Here is an 18913-nt window from a genome sequence, read left to right as displayed (position 1 = left end):
AAATTAGAACCTGTTCACGACCCTTCTCTGCTGCTTCACAGGGGAACAGGGAACGAATCTGCCAAGAGAACGGACAGTGGAGTGGACAGGTGGCGATATGCAGGGGTGAGTTCAATGGCACCTAAGGGTCCCAGGAACAGTGCCAAGGACACAAAATAACAATGCATCTCCATTTTCTTTATATCTCCATTCTGTGCCTCAATAAACAAACACATAACTACAAGAGAACACTTACTGGCTTTTGCTCAAGGTCCCCAACCAATCTTAATTGAGAGTAACTGGAATATGGCATAAGGTTGCTGGCTCAGCAGCAACACAGGGTTTGTTTAGAAACTTATGATTATTTGCACTTTTGTGGTGTTTTCTCCAAAAATAAGTGTAAAATAGAAGGCTTAGAACTGTTGCTTGTAGATGAAATAACCAGCCCTTAATGACGTCATTTTTGACTGATATTGGAACATCAGCCAAATCAATACCCACAGTTGAGCAAAACGTTGCAGAAACTCAGCTTATGAGAATAGCCAAGATTCCCTGATGATGTGTGGGTTAATCTATGCCCATCACGTCTTCCCTGTGTTTCAGCCATATATTCAGAGGTAGAAGAGTAAAATAACTTGGCATTTTCCAAGAACCTTAGGTCTGTAATGAATATTATATGGTTGTGAAGCAATGAAGAAAAATGTCTTTTTTTGTTCTCAGAAACTTGGGTAAACACGATCATGAAAACATTTTTAAATATTCAGTACCATCTCAAGTCACAAAAATACATTTGTTTAGGACTTGGGGCAGTCCATAATAACATTTCTTTTTTTTTTTTTTAATTATCCCAGATTGCTTCTTTTTGACTTCAAATATATTTTATTTAATAGCTGAATTAAATCACATGTCAAAATATAATATAGTCCCAAACATTTAACATTTTCTATTTACTTATCACTTTTAAAATTTTTTTTGCATTTCATATGTTTATTATACATGCATCATTACATAAAGGCATTTTATACAACTTTATGTCATGTGCTGAACTTGCATATCCCAACCCCAGGAGCATGCTATCTAAACTGCTCATGTTCAAAAGTGTTTGTGTGTGCAGGGAATAGGAGTGGAGAACGAAGAGAAATCCCACACGTCTGGCTTCATGGTGTTGATGAGTGCTCATTTTAAGTTATTAGTCATACAAATTAATTTCAAGAAATCAGACAACGCAAATCAGGAAAATACTTTTAAGGTCACCCACCACTCAGAGTAAAAACTACTAATATTTTGATATCTGTTATTTATTCATTTTTTAGGTATATGCAAAGCCACAAATATTTGTGGGGATGCAAGTATAGATAGTGAGAACCTGATCTGTAAATCCTTATACAACCTGTGAAATTGTTGAGTTTGTTCCTATGTGTTATCAGATTTCAAGTGAGCCTGTGCGCATCAGTAGGGTGCCCTTGACCAGTGTTTCTCAAAAGCATAGCCCACAGACTGGCAGCATCAGAGGCACCTGGAATCCTGTTCAAACTTGTTCATACTGCTTATAAAACAAGAGTAATCAACTAGAAAGTAAAGTACAGTGAAAAAATAGCAAGAATGGAGAACCATGAGCTTGAAAAAGGTCAGAGGGAAGAACGTTTTTACACACCTTGTTTGAGAATCCTGTATTTTTATCTTGTCTTACAAACCAAGTGTTATAAAAAATAATAGTGAAACTAGTATCATATGGTAAGTTCACAGGCCATAACATTCTTTTATTTCATGCATATGTTCATCCAAACCCCTACCACATCCATCACTATTAGCAAAATACATACAGACAATACATACAGACAAATGAATTACAAAGGACCAAATAGCAATCTTCACTTGGAGCATGTGGTAATCCAACAGAAATATACTGTATGTTTTTTCTATATCAATAAATGTTATTTGTTTCATTCATAAGTAGGCATATGTGTGTTAGGTATGTATGTATATGTATGTATATATGCGTATATAATATACATTAATAGTCCACATGTGTGCACACACAACTCACACACACATACACGCTACAAAATACCTTCAGCAACTATAGCAAAAGCAGCAAAGAGCATTTGGGGAAGCATTTAATACAGAGATTTATTCTTCCTTTCAGAGAACAGATGTGAGGCTCCAACTGAGTTTCAGAATGGGAAGGCTGTCATGGAAAACACCACATCTGGACCCAGCCTGCTGTTCTCCTGCCACAGAGGCTACACCCTGGAAGGGTCCCCTGAGGCACACTGCACTGAAAATGGAACCTGGAGTCCCCTGATGCCCCTCTGCAAACGTGTGTGTTGACTTGAAGAGCTGTTTTAATCACATTTGGCTCCCCAATTAGCTTCCCGTGTATCTTAAATGAAGGGGAAACACTGATAAGTGAGATTGGTCCAGGGACAGCCACCTCTGGCCATTAAGCCCAACTTTATAGGATATTTTAAATCTCTACTTGTATTATGTTACAGCAATCTGTCTAAGAATCAGCTTTTATCAGATACCTTGACTGAGTATAAGTGCAGGCATTTAGAGAAAATACAAATTAGTGAAAGTATTTTGAAATGAAGATATTGTGAATTCTATTGAGAGGAAGAAAGGAAGGAAGAAGATATGGTTAAAGACCGATGTTACTACAAAACATGAATGTGGTTAACAGAGAGAATGTGACCACTGTAAAGAAAACAATGCCAGAAGAATACAACTTGAGAGGGTTTCTGGCTGTTGTTGAAAGTATCGTAGTGCACAGGGGAGCCTTTAGAATTAAGAGGAGCCCTACCTCAGCGTGACTTGTTCTCGACCCACTTAAAATCAAAAAAACTGAGATAGCCTGAAGCCTGTGTCAACGTGTGACACACACTTGCTCTGAACCAGCTGAACACTGGCGTCACTTCCTGTGTTTCCCTTGGAACTGTGGGAGCATCCCATTTTCCTCATCAGGCCACAAACTCACTGTGAAGTTCTATTATTTTGTTCCTTAGCACAGGTCTGAAGTCAGGCTACATTCGCATAGCAATGTCGGATGGCTCTCTGAAGGATGTTGGGTAAAAGAAAGGAGTTCCACAGAATTTATCATGCTGTTGACATCCATCAGATATTGAGGGGATACTCAATGTGGTCCTTGATTTCTTAGATACCTGACTTTTAATCTGCACAAATAATTTCATGTGGAGTGAAACAAATGTGTGCTTAACGTTTGAAGTTCTAAATTATTAAACCTTTTGCTGGGCATGGTGGACTGAGTCAGGAGGGATGTAAATTTGAAACCAGGTTGTTTGAAATTTTTTCAAATATCCATATTGTTATTGTCATTGAGAATCGATGTTCTGCAGGCCAACTTTGTCTTTAAAGAGAGGAATTAGTGAGAGAGGGCTACTCAGTGAGCATCTGCCTTCCTTTTTACAGCAAATCCGTGCCCTGTCCCTTTCGTGATTCCCGAGAACGCTCTGCTTTCTGAGAGGGAGTTTTACGTCAATCAGAACGTGTCTATCAAGTGTAGGGAAGGCTTCCTGCTCAAAGGCGATGGCGTCATCACCTGCAACCCTGATGAGACATGGACACAGACCAACTCCAAATGTGAAAGTAAGTCAACGGGCAGAGCCCAGTGAGGGCCATTTAGTGTAGAAGGTTCTCCTAGATTTCTGAGGGTTTTTTTCCTTTTTTTTTTTTAAAAAAAAAGTATATTTTATTTACTATTAGTGTGGGAATGGGAAGAGGAAAGCGGGAGAGAGAAAGGAGGAAGAGAGAGAGGAGAGAGAGAGAGAGAGAGAGAGAGAGAGAGAGAGAGAGAGAGAGAGAGAGAGAATAGGTATAACTTAAAGCATACATGTAGAGGAGGAGGTCAGAGGACAATCAGGTACGAAGGATCCAACTCAGATTGTCACACATGCCTCACAAGTACTTTTACCTGCTGAGCCATGTTTCTGGCCCTGTGAAGTTCCGGGGTGTGTTTTTGTTTTAATTAATGTTTGATTCTGTTTACAACAATGTTTTTAAATATTTGTTTATTTTTATATGTATGAGTCATTTGCCTGCATGTGTGTATGTGCACCATATGTGTGTGGTGCCTAAGAAGGCACATCGGATCCCCTGCAATTGCAGTTATAAATAATTGTGAGTCGCCATGCAGGTGTTGGGAACTGAACCTGGGTCTACAAGAGCAGTAGACGCTCATAACCTCTGAGCCATCTCTGTAATCCTCTGAAATTATTTTCAGTGAAGTAATTAATTGTTCATAGTTAGATCTCTGTGCTCTTTTAGTTATCTTCTGCATTGGTGTTTAAAACAACAAAAACATGTTTGAATACTGAATATTTTTTAAAAATGGATTTTCTAGACCAAACTAAAACCTCCCTGATTAGGAGATTAGGATTCACTGAGTAGATTTGTCAAAATGTGCTCTTCAGAGAAAAAGCATGACACTAAGCTTAAAATATATATTTTCCTCCACGTCGCCAAAGTCTTCACATTATCCTTTAATGGACTATGAGTACTTTATGCAAACAAAAATTACCCTGAGGTGGTTTTCAACCTTGAGCCTGCATCAGTAGAACTTCAAGAGCTCACTGGAACGCAGATAGCTGGGCTCCACTTTCCAGTTTCCGGTTCTGGGCTTTTGGATGAGGCCAGGCAGCACCAATTTCTAACAATTCCTGGGTGTTGCTTATGGAGATTGTTATAGTTTGAATATGAAATGTTCCTCGTTTACTTGTGTTTTTCATGCTTGGTTCCCTGCTAGCAGCAGTACTTTGAGAAGTTCTAGAAACTTTAGGTGGTGAGACCTAGCTGGAGGAAGTAGGTTACTGAGGCAGGACCTTGTCCCCAGCCCCTTTCTCTCTCCCTCTCAACTGCTATGAAGTAAAGAAACACTATTGCCACGTGGTTCCATGGTCACAACTATCTGTCCAAGCACAGGAGCTCAAGAACCATGGAATGAACCATGTAGAACCATGAGCCAAGATAAGCCTTTCATCTCTCAGGCCATTCCTGACAGGTATTCTGTTCACAGTGCTGAGTAAGCAGAGAAACACTGCTAGTCCAGGAGCACCATGTGAATCCATCCATGTTACCACACTGCCTTCTGCAATCTAGAGACTTACCCTGCTAAGTATGATTCTCTCCTGACATCTCTTACCGCGTTTCCGCTTTAAACATCTCCACACCCGACATCCTACCTCTTGTCTCCCTTGTTTCCCCAGCTACTCTGTCAACAGCAGTCAGTAAAAATGTTCATTGGATCTAACCACATGCAAGGCACTAGACTACATGACATAAGAACATTTTGCCCCAGATGTATTCCATTTCAAAACACTTGTGCTCCAATTAATGAAACAAGACATACGCACATGAAGACTAGGTTTGAATTCTAGCCTCCAAAATTTTAACTCTAAACTTACATGAATGCCTTAGCATTCTTTGTCTTAGGATTCTCATTTGTTAATAGTAATAATACTACTTTTCTCCTGGGTTTGTTTTCAACTAGAAATCAGTTGATATATGCTGTATCAGCAGTTTCTCTAGATGGGAAGAAGTGCCCGATAGCTTGACATCTCCAGAACTTTTAGCTAGCAGCCAGGCTACTGCAGCATTAGACTGTATTTAAAAAAAAAAAAAAAAAAAAAAAAAAAAAAAAAAAAAAAAGCCAGAAAATTCCACACTGTATTTTTAGCTAAGATTTGATTCCCAGACACTTGAGAAATCTACCGCTACTGAAATGGAAAGAAGTAACTGAGTGTACATTAAATTTCTCTTTGGTCTTCTGGTCTGGTTTAAAGCCACCTGCCTGAAGGGAATTGGGCCAAGTGGCCTCATTCTGCCCACACATCTTCACCTTGGTTCTTGGCTCCCTGGTGCTTGCCATTCAGACCACTGGAAGTAAGAGCAGGAAGAGACGTGCGTTTGGTACAAATGCTTCTTCTGTGCATGCCTGATGACGTTCGGTATTCTAGAGTGGGCCACAAGTTGCCTTGGAGAGGAGACGGTTTCCATGATTGCTAATCCTCCAGCCTCTTTCACATTTTCTATCAGACAGGAAGTCTTTGGATTAAAACCACACATCCTTCCCTTGTCTAGGCAACAACCTCCCTCCTCCTGACTACTTGCTTCTCATATTAATCCCTACAAATCAGAGATTAAAATTTAATGCACATGAGAATCACCCAGAGTGGGTTTGTAAAATGCAGGTTCCTAAGTCAGAAACCCCAGAAATGTGTACTTAAAACCCCAGATGACTCCCATATGGGTGCTGTGATGATCAAACTGCTATAAGACAACCATCAGTTCCCTGTGATCTTTCTATAGGCTGTTGCCCCAGTTAGAAACCTTCCCCTCTGGCCCACCAGCACTCTCTAGCATGGTACAAATGCCACTTCACTGTGGTTCATACCTTGACAGCTCTAAGCACAGTTATATGTACCTTGATGTTTTTACAGTATGGCGTCTATTCTCATGATACAGCTCACAGGAGGCTTGTTATACCATGTGTCTGTCCTTCCCTCCTTATCTGAGCAAAGCATGACATTTATTTCTTCCCAGTCTCTGATACACCATAGGCATCTCATCTAGCCTAGAAGGAAAAGGAAATGTAGAAACATCACATAAACGTATTATTTCCTCTACTAAATCTTAATGACAGCATGATAATGAAATGCCTTTTGTAAGCAGGTCATGCAGTCTGAACACCTGTTAGATTTACACAAACTAGATACATAGTAGAATACTGAGTTCAGCCCAGTCCTCAGTGCACCCCAGAATTATCTTGAGACATCTTAAAAAAAAAAAACTTCAAAGCAAAACAGCTACAATAATCTTGATTTAAATATACTTGAAAAAAGGACGGTTACTTAATCTAACATAGATTCCCAAAGATATTTTGCAGTATCAAAAAGGGGTCTTGAATTTCATGAAACTCAGCCACAGGCTATTGTTGGCATCCATTCATTTTCTAAATGCATACTGAGCTCTTGGGCTGCCGGTGCTGTTCTAAGCAGTAACAGAACATTTCATAATCCATAGGCTACAATGCTCCTTTTTGCCCTGTGCTAATTTGATAAGTATTCTGTTTCAACCTTCTCTGGCAGCCACCTCTCTGGCGAGGTATGAGAGCTCATCCGTGTTCTCTACCTCCTGTCTTTCCTTGGGTTTCAAATAGTTCAGCCTGGACATTGAGTCACAGGACAAAGACCCTGTGGTACTGTAATCTAATTCCACTAAAATGGCAGATTATGCTTTCAATTCTGAGTATTCTAGACATTATGCAGGTGGAAATATTTTTTGTATATATTTTATCTATGATCGTTAAACTGATTTCAGTCTTCATGGTAAGGCTGTGCTCTCAATCTTGGTTAGTTGGACAGGCTCAGTTGTTATTTGTGTCTTCCTATAGAAATTTCATGTGGTCCTCCAAATCATGTAGAAAATGCGATTGCTCGGGGTGTCCATTACCAATATGGGGACATGATCACCTACTCCTGTTACAGTGGGTATATGCTAGAAGGTTCCCTGAGGAGTGTATGCCTAGAAAATGGAACATGGACATCATCTCCTATTTGCAGAGGTAAGAGAACATTTGATCATTTCCAAGTGATGTTACAGAGAAATGTGTACAGAGGTCAACATGACCAACAATTAGTATGCACATCGCTTTGATTTTCCTTGGTCTTAAATTTGGCTTAGGAGCTGCATCATTTTCCATAACTTGCTGTTTTACTTTTTGAAAATCTGCTCAAAATAGAAAAAGGTAAGCTGGGTGGTGGTGATGCATGCCTCTAATCCCAGTACCCAGGAGGTAGAGACAGGTGGATCTCTGTGAGTTCGAGGACAGCCTGGTCCACAGGGTGAGTTCCAGGACAGGCTCCAAAGCTACAGAGAGAAACCCTGTCTTGGAAAAAAAAAAGAAAGAAAGAAAGAAAAAATGGAAAAAGATAACAAGATCTCCAAGTACACTCCTCTAAAGCTGATACTTTCCTAACAACATCTGAATGGTTTTTGAAATCACAGTTGTTTCATTCATTGTAAAACCACTTGCTAAAAACCAAGGACTATGTTACTGAAAATATAGTCTAAAGTGGTCAAACTCAGAGAGCTGTGTGGTGCAATGGGAAGAGGCATATAGACATTAGTCACAGAATACAGTTTCAGTTAGTTGGGATGAACACACTCTGAAGAACACATCTGATGCATTTCTGCTACAGTTAACAGTATTGTACTGTAGTCTTGAAATTTGCAGGGAGGGAGGGAAGGAAGGAGGGAGGGAGGAAGGGAGGGAGTGAAGGAGGGAGGGAGGGAGGAAAAGAAGAGGAAGGAAGAGGGGGAGAAAGAACTGGTAATTATGTGTGCTAACAAACAGTAATTGGCTTGACTGTGCATATTTTATAACACGTGCATAGAACAGACTATCAAGTTCTAAATTGTCAATACAGTTTGCATTTGTCTAGTTCACCTCCATAAAGACCGGGGGGAAGGGGGGGGAGGTGCCATGGTAACAGCCAACAACTCGTGCCTCTCCTCATATGTTGAAATTCTTTCTTGGTGTTTAACTGTACTTCTGTTCTCTAAAGCCTGCACCATTTATGACTTGTGAATGAGAAATCCTGCTGTCTAGTATCAACTTTCCCAAATTCCCTGGAATTATGAATCACCTTGTTTCTTTCCAGCTGTCTGTCGGTTCCCATGTCAGAATGGAGGCGTCTGCCAACGTCCAAATGCTTGTTCCTGCCCAGACGGCTGGATGGGGCGTCTCTGTGAAGAGCGTGAGTCTGTCCTTGAATGTTTCTTTGCACCCCATTCTTTGCTGAGAAGCTGCAGGCGTACGATAGTTCTTGGGAATGCCTTCACGGCCCTGCAGAACTGATGGTCTAAATCCTTGCTGCAGACCTGAGTGTACAGAGCTACACTTATAGATCACTAGGCTGCAGAAGATCTAGCTACAATATCTATAACGTTGCAGCTGCCTCATCTAAAGTCTCACATGCCTCCTGGTTAGGAAGGGGCTTGTGATCCTGCCACAGCACTCTCCTCCCTTACCTCAGTTCAGTGATAACCAGCGCAGCCTTTGCTACAGTTGGAATGACTGTGCAGCATCCCAGAGCACTGTGCCTTTCACCATGGCTCTTGGTCATTCGAAAGTCACTCCTAATTAAGAAAATAGGGGAAATCAGAAGTCCTAATCTATACGATATTTAATAAATTAACAGAATTTTTATCTTTACTTAAAATATGCTTAGCTTATCAAGGGCATATAAATAACTTCTTTGAAATTTATTTAAGTATTTGTGTACACGCATGTGCCATAGAGCGTGTGTGGAGGTCAGAGGACAACTCTCGGGAGTTGGTTCTCTCCTTCCACCCGGGGTCCTGGGGCTCACGCCCAGGTCAACAGGTTTGCTCGGCAAGTGCTTTTACCTACTGAGTCATCTCGGTGGCCCTCAGGGAGTTGTTTGAAATGATTTTTAATGTCTAAAGTTGACTATTTCAATGTCCTAATGTGTCAGGATCAGACAGTTTCCTGTATGGATAGGCCATGCTGAGGCATTGGTGTGGCAGCAGTCAAGGCAGACCAGTTGGGTTCTTTCCCCTAAACACAAGGCCAACTCTAAAACTTCATGTGACTTTCTCAACTGTTTTTTAAAGGAAAATGAGTAACGGCTGTTATCAAATCAAAGTGTCTTCACAGTGGCTAAGAAAAAAGAAGTGTCACTTTTTTTCCTTCCTATCTTCATTCCTTTTCATGTGGGGCTGGCTCCCAGGCTTCAACACTGTAATACTGAGGGTCCACAGATCCTGGGGTGCCCCAGCCACAGGCCAGAATTGGCTAGCCTAGCTTGCTGAGCATATGCCTGCCCTTCTGCATATAGCAGGGGCAGCACAGACTTCAAAGACTGGCATAGAAGCCATCTTGCAGAGGCTTTAAGATCCAGACTCTGGTTCAGTTGACCAGAGACGGGACCTGAGAGTCTGTACTTCTAACCAGTTCCTAGTCCATTCAAGGCAGTGATCTCACAAACTTGGAACATCCTCTGCCTCTTCTAGAGGGAGTGATTGCTATGGAGGGTGGAGAGGAATGTCTGACCTGTAACCATCAGGCCTCAATTCCTGGGAAATAAAGAGTGAATTGTCCTATTACCAAAACATTACAAACAAGAGCCTATGGTACAGCCCAGCCATCGCCCATTCCCAAATATAGTTCAAGAAGAAAGCCTGAGACAGCTGAATCCTCTTACGGCATTTCACACAATTCTCAAAAGAAATTTGAAATGATGATAAATGGAGTTCGTTCTGCTTATGTTGCAAAGAGTGAAAGCAGAGCACTTAGCAAACACCGGGACGGAGTGCCCTCAAGGAAAGCGTGCATTTGGCCTCTGCGGCTACACCTGAGTCAGGAGCAGACTCCCACCTGATTGTGCTTTCCCGGCAATAGTCGTTAGTAAGCAGGGTGCATACGGGAAGGAAGCGCCTCAAGTGAGCCACACCAAGTTTCTCCTTCAGCAAGATGGATTTTGAACATTTGAGCAGGCCTGAACCTGGGCGTTGTGATCAAATCCTTTGTCAACACGTTTTTATCTGTTCTGGTTATTTTGTTTTGTCTTTCAGCAATATGCATACTTCCCTGTTTGAATGGCGGGCGCTGCGTGGCCCCTTATCAGTGTGACTGCCCCGCAGGCTGGACTGGGTCCCGCTGTCATACAGGTAGGCTTCCTCCCGTGGTTCGTTTCTATAATGGTTTGGTTTCATGAAACCATAGGAGACATCGATGGGCTAAACTTGGACTGAAAGGTGATGTTGCAACAGAAGGGTACCAGCCTTTCTCAAGAATGTCTCAGGACCACCATGTGACCAGTTCTAAACACTGAGTTAGATCACCCTGAGGAACACCTTTCCAGAGAATGCACCAAAGAACACCATCTACATCATCAGCTCTGCTTAATCCTTCCTGAACAATGTCTCTCACACCCTACTGTACCCCATTAGCTAGTAAAAGACCTCTTCTCTGGATCCTATCCAGTATCTACTAGTTGGTTCTTAGTTCCATTTCCAGGCCAACCATCACTAATTAAGAGTCACTGGATGATCATTCCACTCAAAGGCACGGAGCATGCAGACGCATAGGTACACACTGTTGTGTAACTGCAACTCCACCACATCTGACAGAAGCCATAAGAGAACACAGGGGCATGGCTGGAAAGATGGACAGCATCAGTTAGGGAACACATGTGGCAAAGTCAAGGTGCTAGGCTATGCCGTGAGAGCAGAGGAGCCCTGGAGGGTTTTAGGCAGGAATAATATACAGTAACGAGTGGAGACTGGAAAGATGGCTCAGTGGTTAAGAGCACTGGCTGCTCTTCCAGAGGACTGGGCTCCAATTTCCAGCACCCACATGGTGGCTCACAACTGTCTGTAACTTCAGTTCCAGGTGATCCTATGCCCTTTTCTGGCCTCTGTGAGCACTCAGCAAGCACATGGTACACAAACATACGCACAGACAAACCACCCAAGTACTTAAAAAGGTTTTTTGTTTGTTTGTTTTTGAAAAGAAAATGTGGTTTTGGCAGCAGTAAGAGATTAGATGGGAAGTTATAGGTACACTGTAGACAAGAAGTAACAAAATCTAGAAAAATTATAACCCCAAAAAATGTTGGCTCTATGACAAGCTGGAAAAGTAGAATCAATGCCATTTGGTTACAGATCTGGTGTGGGGGGGGGGGGTATATGATGGGGGATACAGATACAAGAGGAGGTGGTTCTGCTCTTTCCAGTTTGGCCTCAGGAATTGAAACCAATGCCTGTTGTTTTTGTTTTTGCTCTTTTGGGAGGCCCGCCACCCAGCTCTCAAATAAATCACAGATAGAGGCTTATTCTTAATTATGAATGCTTTAGCTTGGCTTGTTTCTTGCCCGCTTTCCTTAACTTTAAATTATCCCATCTACCTTTTGCCTCTGGGCTTTCCCCCTTTCTTTTGTACATCTTACTTTCACTCTTTTTTTTTTTTTTTTTTTTTGGTTTTTCGAGGCAGGGTTTCTCTGTGTAGCTTTGCGCCTTTCCTGGAACTCACTTTGTAGACCAGGCTGGCCTCGAACTCACAGAGATCCACCTGCCTCTGCCTCCCAAGTGCTGGGATTAAAGGCGTGCGCCACCACTGCCCGGCTCTTACTTTCACTCTTACTCCATGGCTTGCTGTGTAGCTGGGTGGCTGGCCCCTGATGTCTTCCTCCTTCTCTGGCTACATCTTCCTACTTTTTCCTAGATTTCTCCTTCTGTACATTCTCTCTGCCTGACAGCCCCGCCTATCCTTTCTGCTGCCTTGCTATTGGCCGTTCAGTTCTTTATTAGACCATCAGGTGTTTTACACAGGCACAGTAACACAGCTTCACAGAGTTAAACAAATGCAACATAAACAAAAGCAACACACCTTAAAATAATATTCTACAACAGATGCCATTTACTGAACTAGAAGAGCCAGGGAACACAGGTTGGTGTCTAGGCAAGGAGCTGAACTTGAGGAATCTGGGACACACAAGGGCAGTGGTCTGAATGGCAGTCAGTCACACGATAGTTTGGGTTCCCAGCAGACACATCTAGATTGAAGACAGATTTGTATATCATCAATAAAAGGCATTTAAGGAGGGAGGAAATGGCGCTGTGCAGAAGACACACAGGAGTAGGTGGCCCACACGGCATAAGAAGGAAGGAGGAAGCAGGTGGGAAATGAAAATACTGCTGGTGATGACTCCAGCCAGGGGCCACCAAGCAGTGTGCTCCTGAGGGAGTCCCGATGTCTTATCTCCGCAAACAGAAACTGTGGGGTCTTGGACCGGGATGCTCCGGTTTTATTTTTTGCTAGGCTTTATTCTGTTTGTCTCATTTTTTTTTCTTTTCTGATTAAATTGCAAGTAAGTGTACCCTGCTGACCCTCTCTTACTCTTACTTAGTAAGAGGCTCCTGCAAGGGGCCAGCCTCGTGTTTACGTCTCCCTTCTCTTGACCCCTGGGTCTCGTGCTGGGTACCTGCTCGGCAGACAGTTCACTGTATTTTATGAAGGATGGGTTTTCATCCAGGAAAGGGCCTGCCTAGCTGTGCTAAGGTAAAACTCATGTCCGGTTCTCCCCTGTATGGACTCACCTTCCCTCATGACAGGTGTAACCGATAGTCAGTGGACTTTTATCAGTTTTTCGACTCCATGGTGTTTAACGACCAGACTTGAGCACGTGACGAATTTGTGGGCTTGTGGAAAAGGCACCTGTGTAGCTGATCTTTGGGCATTCTCTCGGGGTTTCTTCATGACTAATTTTAATTTTAGCCCTAATTAAAGTTCTTTAATTCTGGTTTGTTTGTTTGTTTGTTGCTTTGTCTAAAAGAGCATGAGATGTGTCTCCTGGTCAAACACAAAGGACTCGGGCGCCTGTTTTATGTGTATGAGTGTTTTGTGTGCATATATGTCTGTGTACCACTTTTATGCCTGATGCCTGAGGAGGCCAGAGGAGGGCATCAGATCCCCTGGAACTGGAGTTACAGATGGTTGTGATCCCCCTTGTGGATAATGGGAATCAAACTTGGATCCTCTGGAAGAGTAGTCAGTACCCTTAACCACTGAGCCGTCTTTCCAGCCTCATGTGTTGTTCTGAGCACTCTGTGTGACAGACTTATTCTCCTGTCAGCTGGTGTCTGACTTAATCAATTTAGAGTTTATTGCTGCCCCCACCCTCACCCCGAGAGCCACAAATTAACTGAGTGCACAAAAACTTAGAGCTCAGAACAAAATGCCAAACTGGTTGCACACATTAAAATAATACTAAAGTACTTTAAAAGACAACCCAGGGGGCTTGACATGATCAGTACAGCTGATCTTAGTGTGGTGAAACTTAATGGGGGGCTTGGTGTGAAAATCCAAATAGCTCAGAAGGGGGACGGGAGGGCGTGACGCCACATATGGCTGTAAGGTGTGTGTGTGATGAGTGGTCAGTGGTGGCTCAGTGGGAAGAAAGGGCAAATCCTACCCATGAGCTTCTGTGACATCTTCAGAATGTCTAAGCATTGACTAAGTGAATTCATGCATTTTTTTTCATCACAGCTGTTTGCCAGTCTCCCTGCTTAAATGGTGGAAAATGTGTAAGACCAAACCGGTGCCATTGTCTCTCAGCCTGGACAGGACACGATTGCTCCAGGTAAGACAGCCCAAAACAAACGTTGAGCTGTAACTCAACTGTATTTCAGGGATGATAGAAGTTCAAGAAGAGCCAGAAGGTATCTCTAGCTGTAGTGTGAACTTTGTTAATCACAGGATATCTAGGTATTCTCTCCAAACCTTCACTAACCCCAAAGCATGAAGAAGACGAGATCTCAAAAATAAACAGTACTGGGCTCCCTTCAGCGGCACATACACTAAAACTGGAACCATACTGAGACTGAGGTGGCCCCTGTGTGAAGGGGATGCATATGGAACTTGTGATCCTCCTGCCTCAACCTCCCAAGGCCTGGGACAGACTTTTCCATGATTGAAGAAAAAATTCAGGGCTGGTGAGATGGCTCAGCAGGTGGAGATGATTTCTTTGAAGACTGAGGACCTGAGTTTGATTCCTGGGACACATGTGCTGGAGGAAGAGTACCAGTTTCTGCAAGTTGTCCTCTGACCTGCACACATGAGCTGTGGCAGAGGCATACACATGTTCACACGCACACGTGCATGCACACTTATGCATGCATGCATGCACTCACACATTAAATACATAAATATTTAAAAGCAGTAAAAATTTACATAAATGATAAAGATAATATTCTTGAACAGAAAATAGAAAATAAATAATGAACTTAATGTATTTTATTGAAAATGTCCGAGCAAGGTAGGGTATAGTGGTGTACATCTTTAATCCCAGCATTCCAGAGGCAGTGACAGGAGGATCTCTGTGAGTTCCAAGCCACTCTGGTCTACATAGCAAGTTCCAGGCCAGCCAGAACTACATAGTGAAACTCTGTCTCAAAAAAATAACAAAAAGAAGGAAGGAAGAAAAGAAGAAGGGAGGGAAGAAGGGAGGGAGGGAGAGAGAGAGAGCGCGCCAGCCAGTGTTTGAGCTTTTTGACTATAATATCACTATTGAAGTTGATAAAAATGTTTCCTAATACTTTTTTTTCATGTCCCTTCCTTCTCCCAAGGAATGACCCTTATCCTTAACAAGTATTTTTAGATATGCCTACTGGGCTAAAATTTACTGCCCCCCCCTCCATGAGTACCCCAAAATTTCTCCCTACCTCAACTTCATCGTTCCTCTTGAAGCTGTTGATTTTGTTGTTTTCTTTTTTCAGGAGAAGGAGAACCGGGTTTTGACACACGCCCGCCCCCCACCGCCTCTCCTGAAGCAGGGTCATCTCCTCCTGGTAGCTCCTGGAACTCACACCAAGGAAGGCCAACACGGTGCTTGGGCTTGTTTGTTTTATAAGCTTGAGGTTGACTTCTTAATTTTGTGATCTATTTTGTTATTCTTTGTGATGTCCTTTCTTACATGTTTCCATTGTTTAAATATGCTTGCATTTTCTATATAAAAGTTATATTAAACGGATGCTGCTCCACCTTCACCAGATGTACATACTCTGCTGTCTGCTGAGAAAGTCCCTGGAACACGTTTTTGTTCAGTTACTTAAAGATGACTTTCCATTAAAATATATTTTGCTACTAAATAAGATTTTGCTGGAGAGTAGCTTTTTTCTGAGGTGGCTGGGGAACAAAGAAGAGGACTCATGAACTTCCTTCTAACCCTCTGGCATAGCACGTGAAATGCACTGAACAGTTCCGATAAAAGAGGCCCCTCCTTTAGTCCTGTCTTGTTTACAGTGTGTGGCTGTAAAGGGCCCCTTTCTTCAGTAAGAGGACACCTGTTGGACCCAGTGCCCTCTGCAAAAACCTGTCCTGATGTTGAGGGTGACTTGAGGATCCTTTTCCTCATTTGGAAAGCTGTAGACATCAACTTAGTGGTGGGGGGTGGAATGATCATGATTTATGAGTAAATATACTCTCTGAAAAATTCTCAGAGTCCCCTGAAAATTTTCAGGGTCCCCTGAAAAGAAGGAAAAAAGAAGAGAGGGAGAGGGGGAAGGAAGGAAGGAAAGAAGGAATGAAGGAAGGAAAGAAGGGAAGAAGGAAGGAAGGAAGGAAGGAAGGAAGGAAGGAAGGAAGGAAGGAAGGAAGGAAGGAAGAAGAGAAAGAAAATTACAGATGGTAGCCAGGAGACAGTCCAGCTGCCCAGTTTCCATGACTTCATCTACGTCCATCATTACACCTATTTCAGAATAAAGACTTCCCAGACTCCAGAAAATGAAGACAAACCCTAGATTTTGTTTTAATACACTAACTATATAACTATATTGGCTCTGCTCTCTAAGAGAACTTCTCCCATGGGGCAAAGGGCGCATCGTAGCACGGCAGAGATACAGGACAGGTGACAAGGGTCTGGCTGTTCCTAATGGTCTCTTCGTCATTGGCTCATTCTCCTAACATGCCCCACTTCTCATTCTTACGTCCTTGCGGGCCGCTTGTCATTCAGTTTGTCTACAGTCTGTCGGCTTCCATCCTGTGTTGATCCTTGTCATTTATAACCATAAAAATGCAAAATATGGGTTAAAATCTATGATTAATAAAAAGAAAGCCATTGATAGTAACACTTGGTTCTCAGGGTACTGCTGATGAAACATACCCTGCCAAGCGGGGTGTGGCTTCTGTTACTTTGAATAGGTTTAAAAGTTTAGACTTTGGATTCTTTTACTTTGAATGGATTAAAAGGGTTATAAATCCAAAGTAAGCCAAATTAGATGTGTTAGACAAGGTTTTAAGGAAGCAACCCATCATATAAGTGAGGGTTTTTTTTTAATCTTTGGGGTGGGGATGTATGATGTTTAGGGGGGTGCACGTGTGCGTGCATGCACATGCATATGCACACACTGGTCTTCACCTTCCACCTCGTTTGAGATGGGGTCTCTCATGCACTGCTGCACACACCAGGCTTGCTGGACTGTAGGCTTCTAGGAATTCTGTCTCTGCTTCTGATCTCACTGTAGGAGCCCTGGAGTTGTAGACATGTGCTCCTGCACCATGCTTGGACCCCATAGTCCTCCCAGCAGAGCAGCGACTACCTTCAGAGCAGCTGTGCCTGCTTGCAATAGAGCTCAGGAATGGACCCGCGGTAATAACCACTCCCTTGGAGAAGGAGGTGGCGGGGCAGCTTTCTGGACCCTCACCTGAGACAAAGCCAAGTGAAAACATGTTTTAGGATAAGGCAGTTTTTATCAGTGAAGGTATGCATGTAGACAATATCCAATGTTAGGAACCCTCAAGTACGCTACCTTGATGTTTGCAGAATTAAATATTATGCAGCCCTCAAAAAAAAAAAATGCCTCAAGTACGCTACCTTGATGTTTGCAGAATTAAATATTATGCAGCCCTCAAAAAAAAATGCAGCACCATGGAACATGTCAGAAGCTGAAAGCCATGGGGTGACAGGAAATAGGTGAGAATTAGGATACAAAATGTTGTAGACCAGGGTGTAGTTCAATGACAGAATGGGTGCTTATGTGCAGGAGACCCTGGATTTAATCCCAACTCTCTTCTTTCAAACTTCCTTGCCAGAAGACTTAAAAAAATCTGTTTTAAAAATAAGAAGGAAAGGCTAAGTAGTGGTGGGGCACACCGTTAATGCCAGCACTCAGGAGGCAGAGCCAGGCAGATCTCTCTGAGTTCAAGACCAGCCTAGTCTACAGAGTGAAATCCAGGACAGGCACCAATACTACACAGAGAAACCCTGTCTCAAAAAACTGAAAAAAAAAATAAAAGGAAGGAGAACACCCAACATTACAAGTCATCTATGTGCATTATATCTCAATTTAAAATGTGAGATGACGCAGAAATTTTAAAAGCACTTAATACTCTTGCAGAGAACCAAACTCAGTTCCCAGTACCCACATCGGTTGGTTCCCAGCTGCGTTAGTTCAGCTCCACAGGATCTGAGGCCTTCTGCAATTACATTCATAGACACACACACACACACACACACACACACACACACACACACACAATTTAAAAAAACTGAATTTAAAGAAATGTAAAACAAGGTATGTGTGGACCCAAATATCTCTGGGTGAAGTCCCTGTGGCTTCTCCACAGAGAGAAAGTGGAACAGAACTAGCCGTGATCTGAAGGAGAAGGAAGCAAACACAGGTGGCAGCACAGGGAAGTCTTCTATTTGCTTTTTGTAAGATATGACGGGCCCTGGCGTGTTGTCACGGTCAACAGATGAAAGTCAAGGACTTTCATGTGATTTAAGATGGTTTTAAAAGTGAGACAGACAAGATCAGGCGTGTTTAGGGTAGTATGGCCATAGACTCCAAGAACACATCAAAACAATTATCCACCATGATCAAGTAGGCTTCATCCCAGGGATGCAAGGGTGGTTCAACATATGAAAGTCTGTCAATGTAATACACCGTATAAACAAACTGAAAGAAAAAAACCACATGATCATCTCGCTAGATGCTGAAAAGGCCTTTGACAAAATCCAACATCCTTTCATGATAAAGGTCTTAGAGCAATCAGGAATATAGGGAACATTCCTAAACATAATAAAGGCAATTTACAGCAAGCCAACAGCCATAATCAAAGTAAATGGAGAGAAACTCAAAGTGATTCCACTAAAATCAGGAACAAGACAAGGCTGTCTGCTCTCCCCATATTTATTCAATATAGTACTTGAAGTTCTAGCCAGAGCAATAAGACAACATAAGGAGATCAAGGGGATACAAATTGGAAAGGAAGAAATCAAGCTTTCACTATTTGCAGATGACATGATAGTATACAGAAGTGACCCCAAAAATTTGACCAAGGAACTCATAGAGCTTATAAACACCTTCAGCAATGTAGCAGGATACAAGACTA

General features: G+C 42.5%; 1 protein-coding gene across 1 annotated transcript in view; it reads left to right on the top strand.

The window, feature by feature from the left end:
• Svep1 (sushi, von Willebrand factor type A, EGF and pentraxin domain containing 1) overlaps positions 1-15674 on the top strand; it is a 178256-nt gene extending 162582 nt beyond the window's left edge. The window contains exons 41-48 of the mRNA XM_059254397.1: positions 42-105; positions 2126-2299; positions 3409-3585; positions 7388-7558; positions 8658-8753; positions 10594-10689; positions 14069-14162; positions 15298-15674. Of these exons, the coding sequence (XP_059110380.1) occupies positions 42-105; positions 2126-2299; positions 3409-3585; positions 7388-7558; positions 8658-8753; positions 10594-10689; positions 14069-14162; positions 15298-15319 (894 nt within the window). The 3' untranslated portion in view covers positions 15320-15674. The remainder of the gene's footprint in view (positions 1-41; positions 106-2125; positions 2300-3408; positions 3586-7387; positions 7559-8657; positions 8754-10593; positions 10690-14068; positions 14163-15297) is intronic.
• Positions 15675-18913: the final 3239 nt, after the last annotated feature.

Source organism: Peromyscus eremicus, chromosome 2 (genome assembly GCF_949786415.1).
Source record: "Peromyscus eremicus chromosome 2, PerEre_H2_v1, whole genome shotgun sequence".
Taxonomy (NCBI): Eukaryota; Metazoa; Chordata; class Mammalia; order Rodentia; family Cricetidae; genus Peromyscus; species Peromyscus eremicus.
This window is presented reverse-complemented; position numbering and strand designations above follow the sequence as displayed.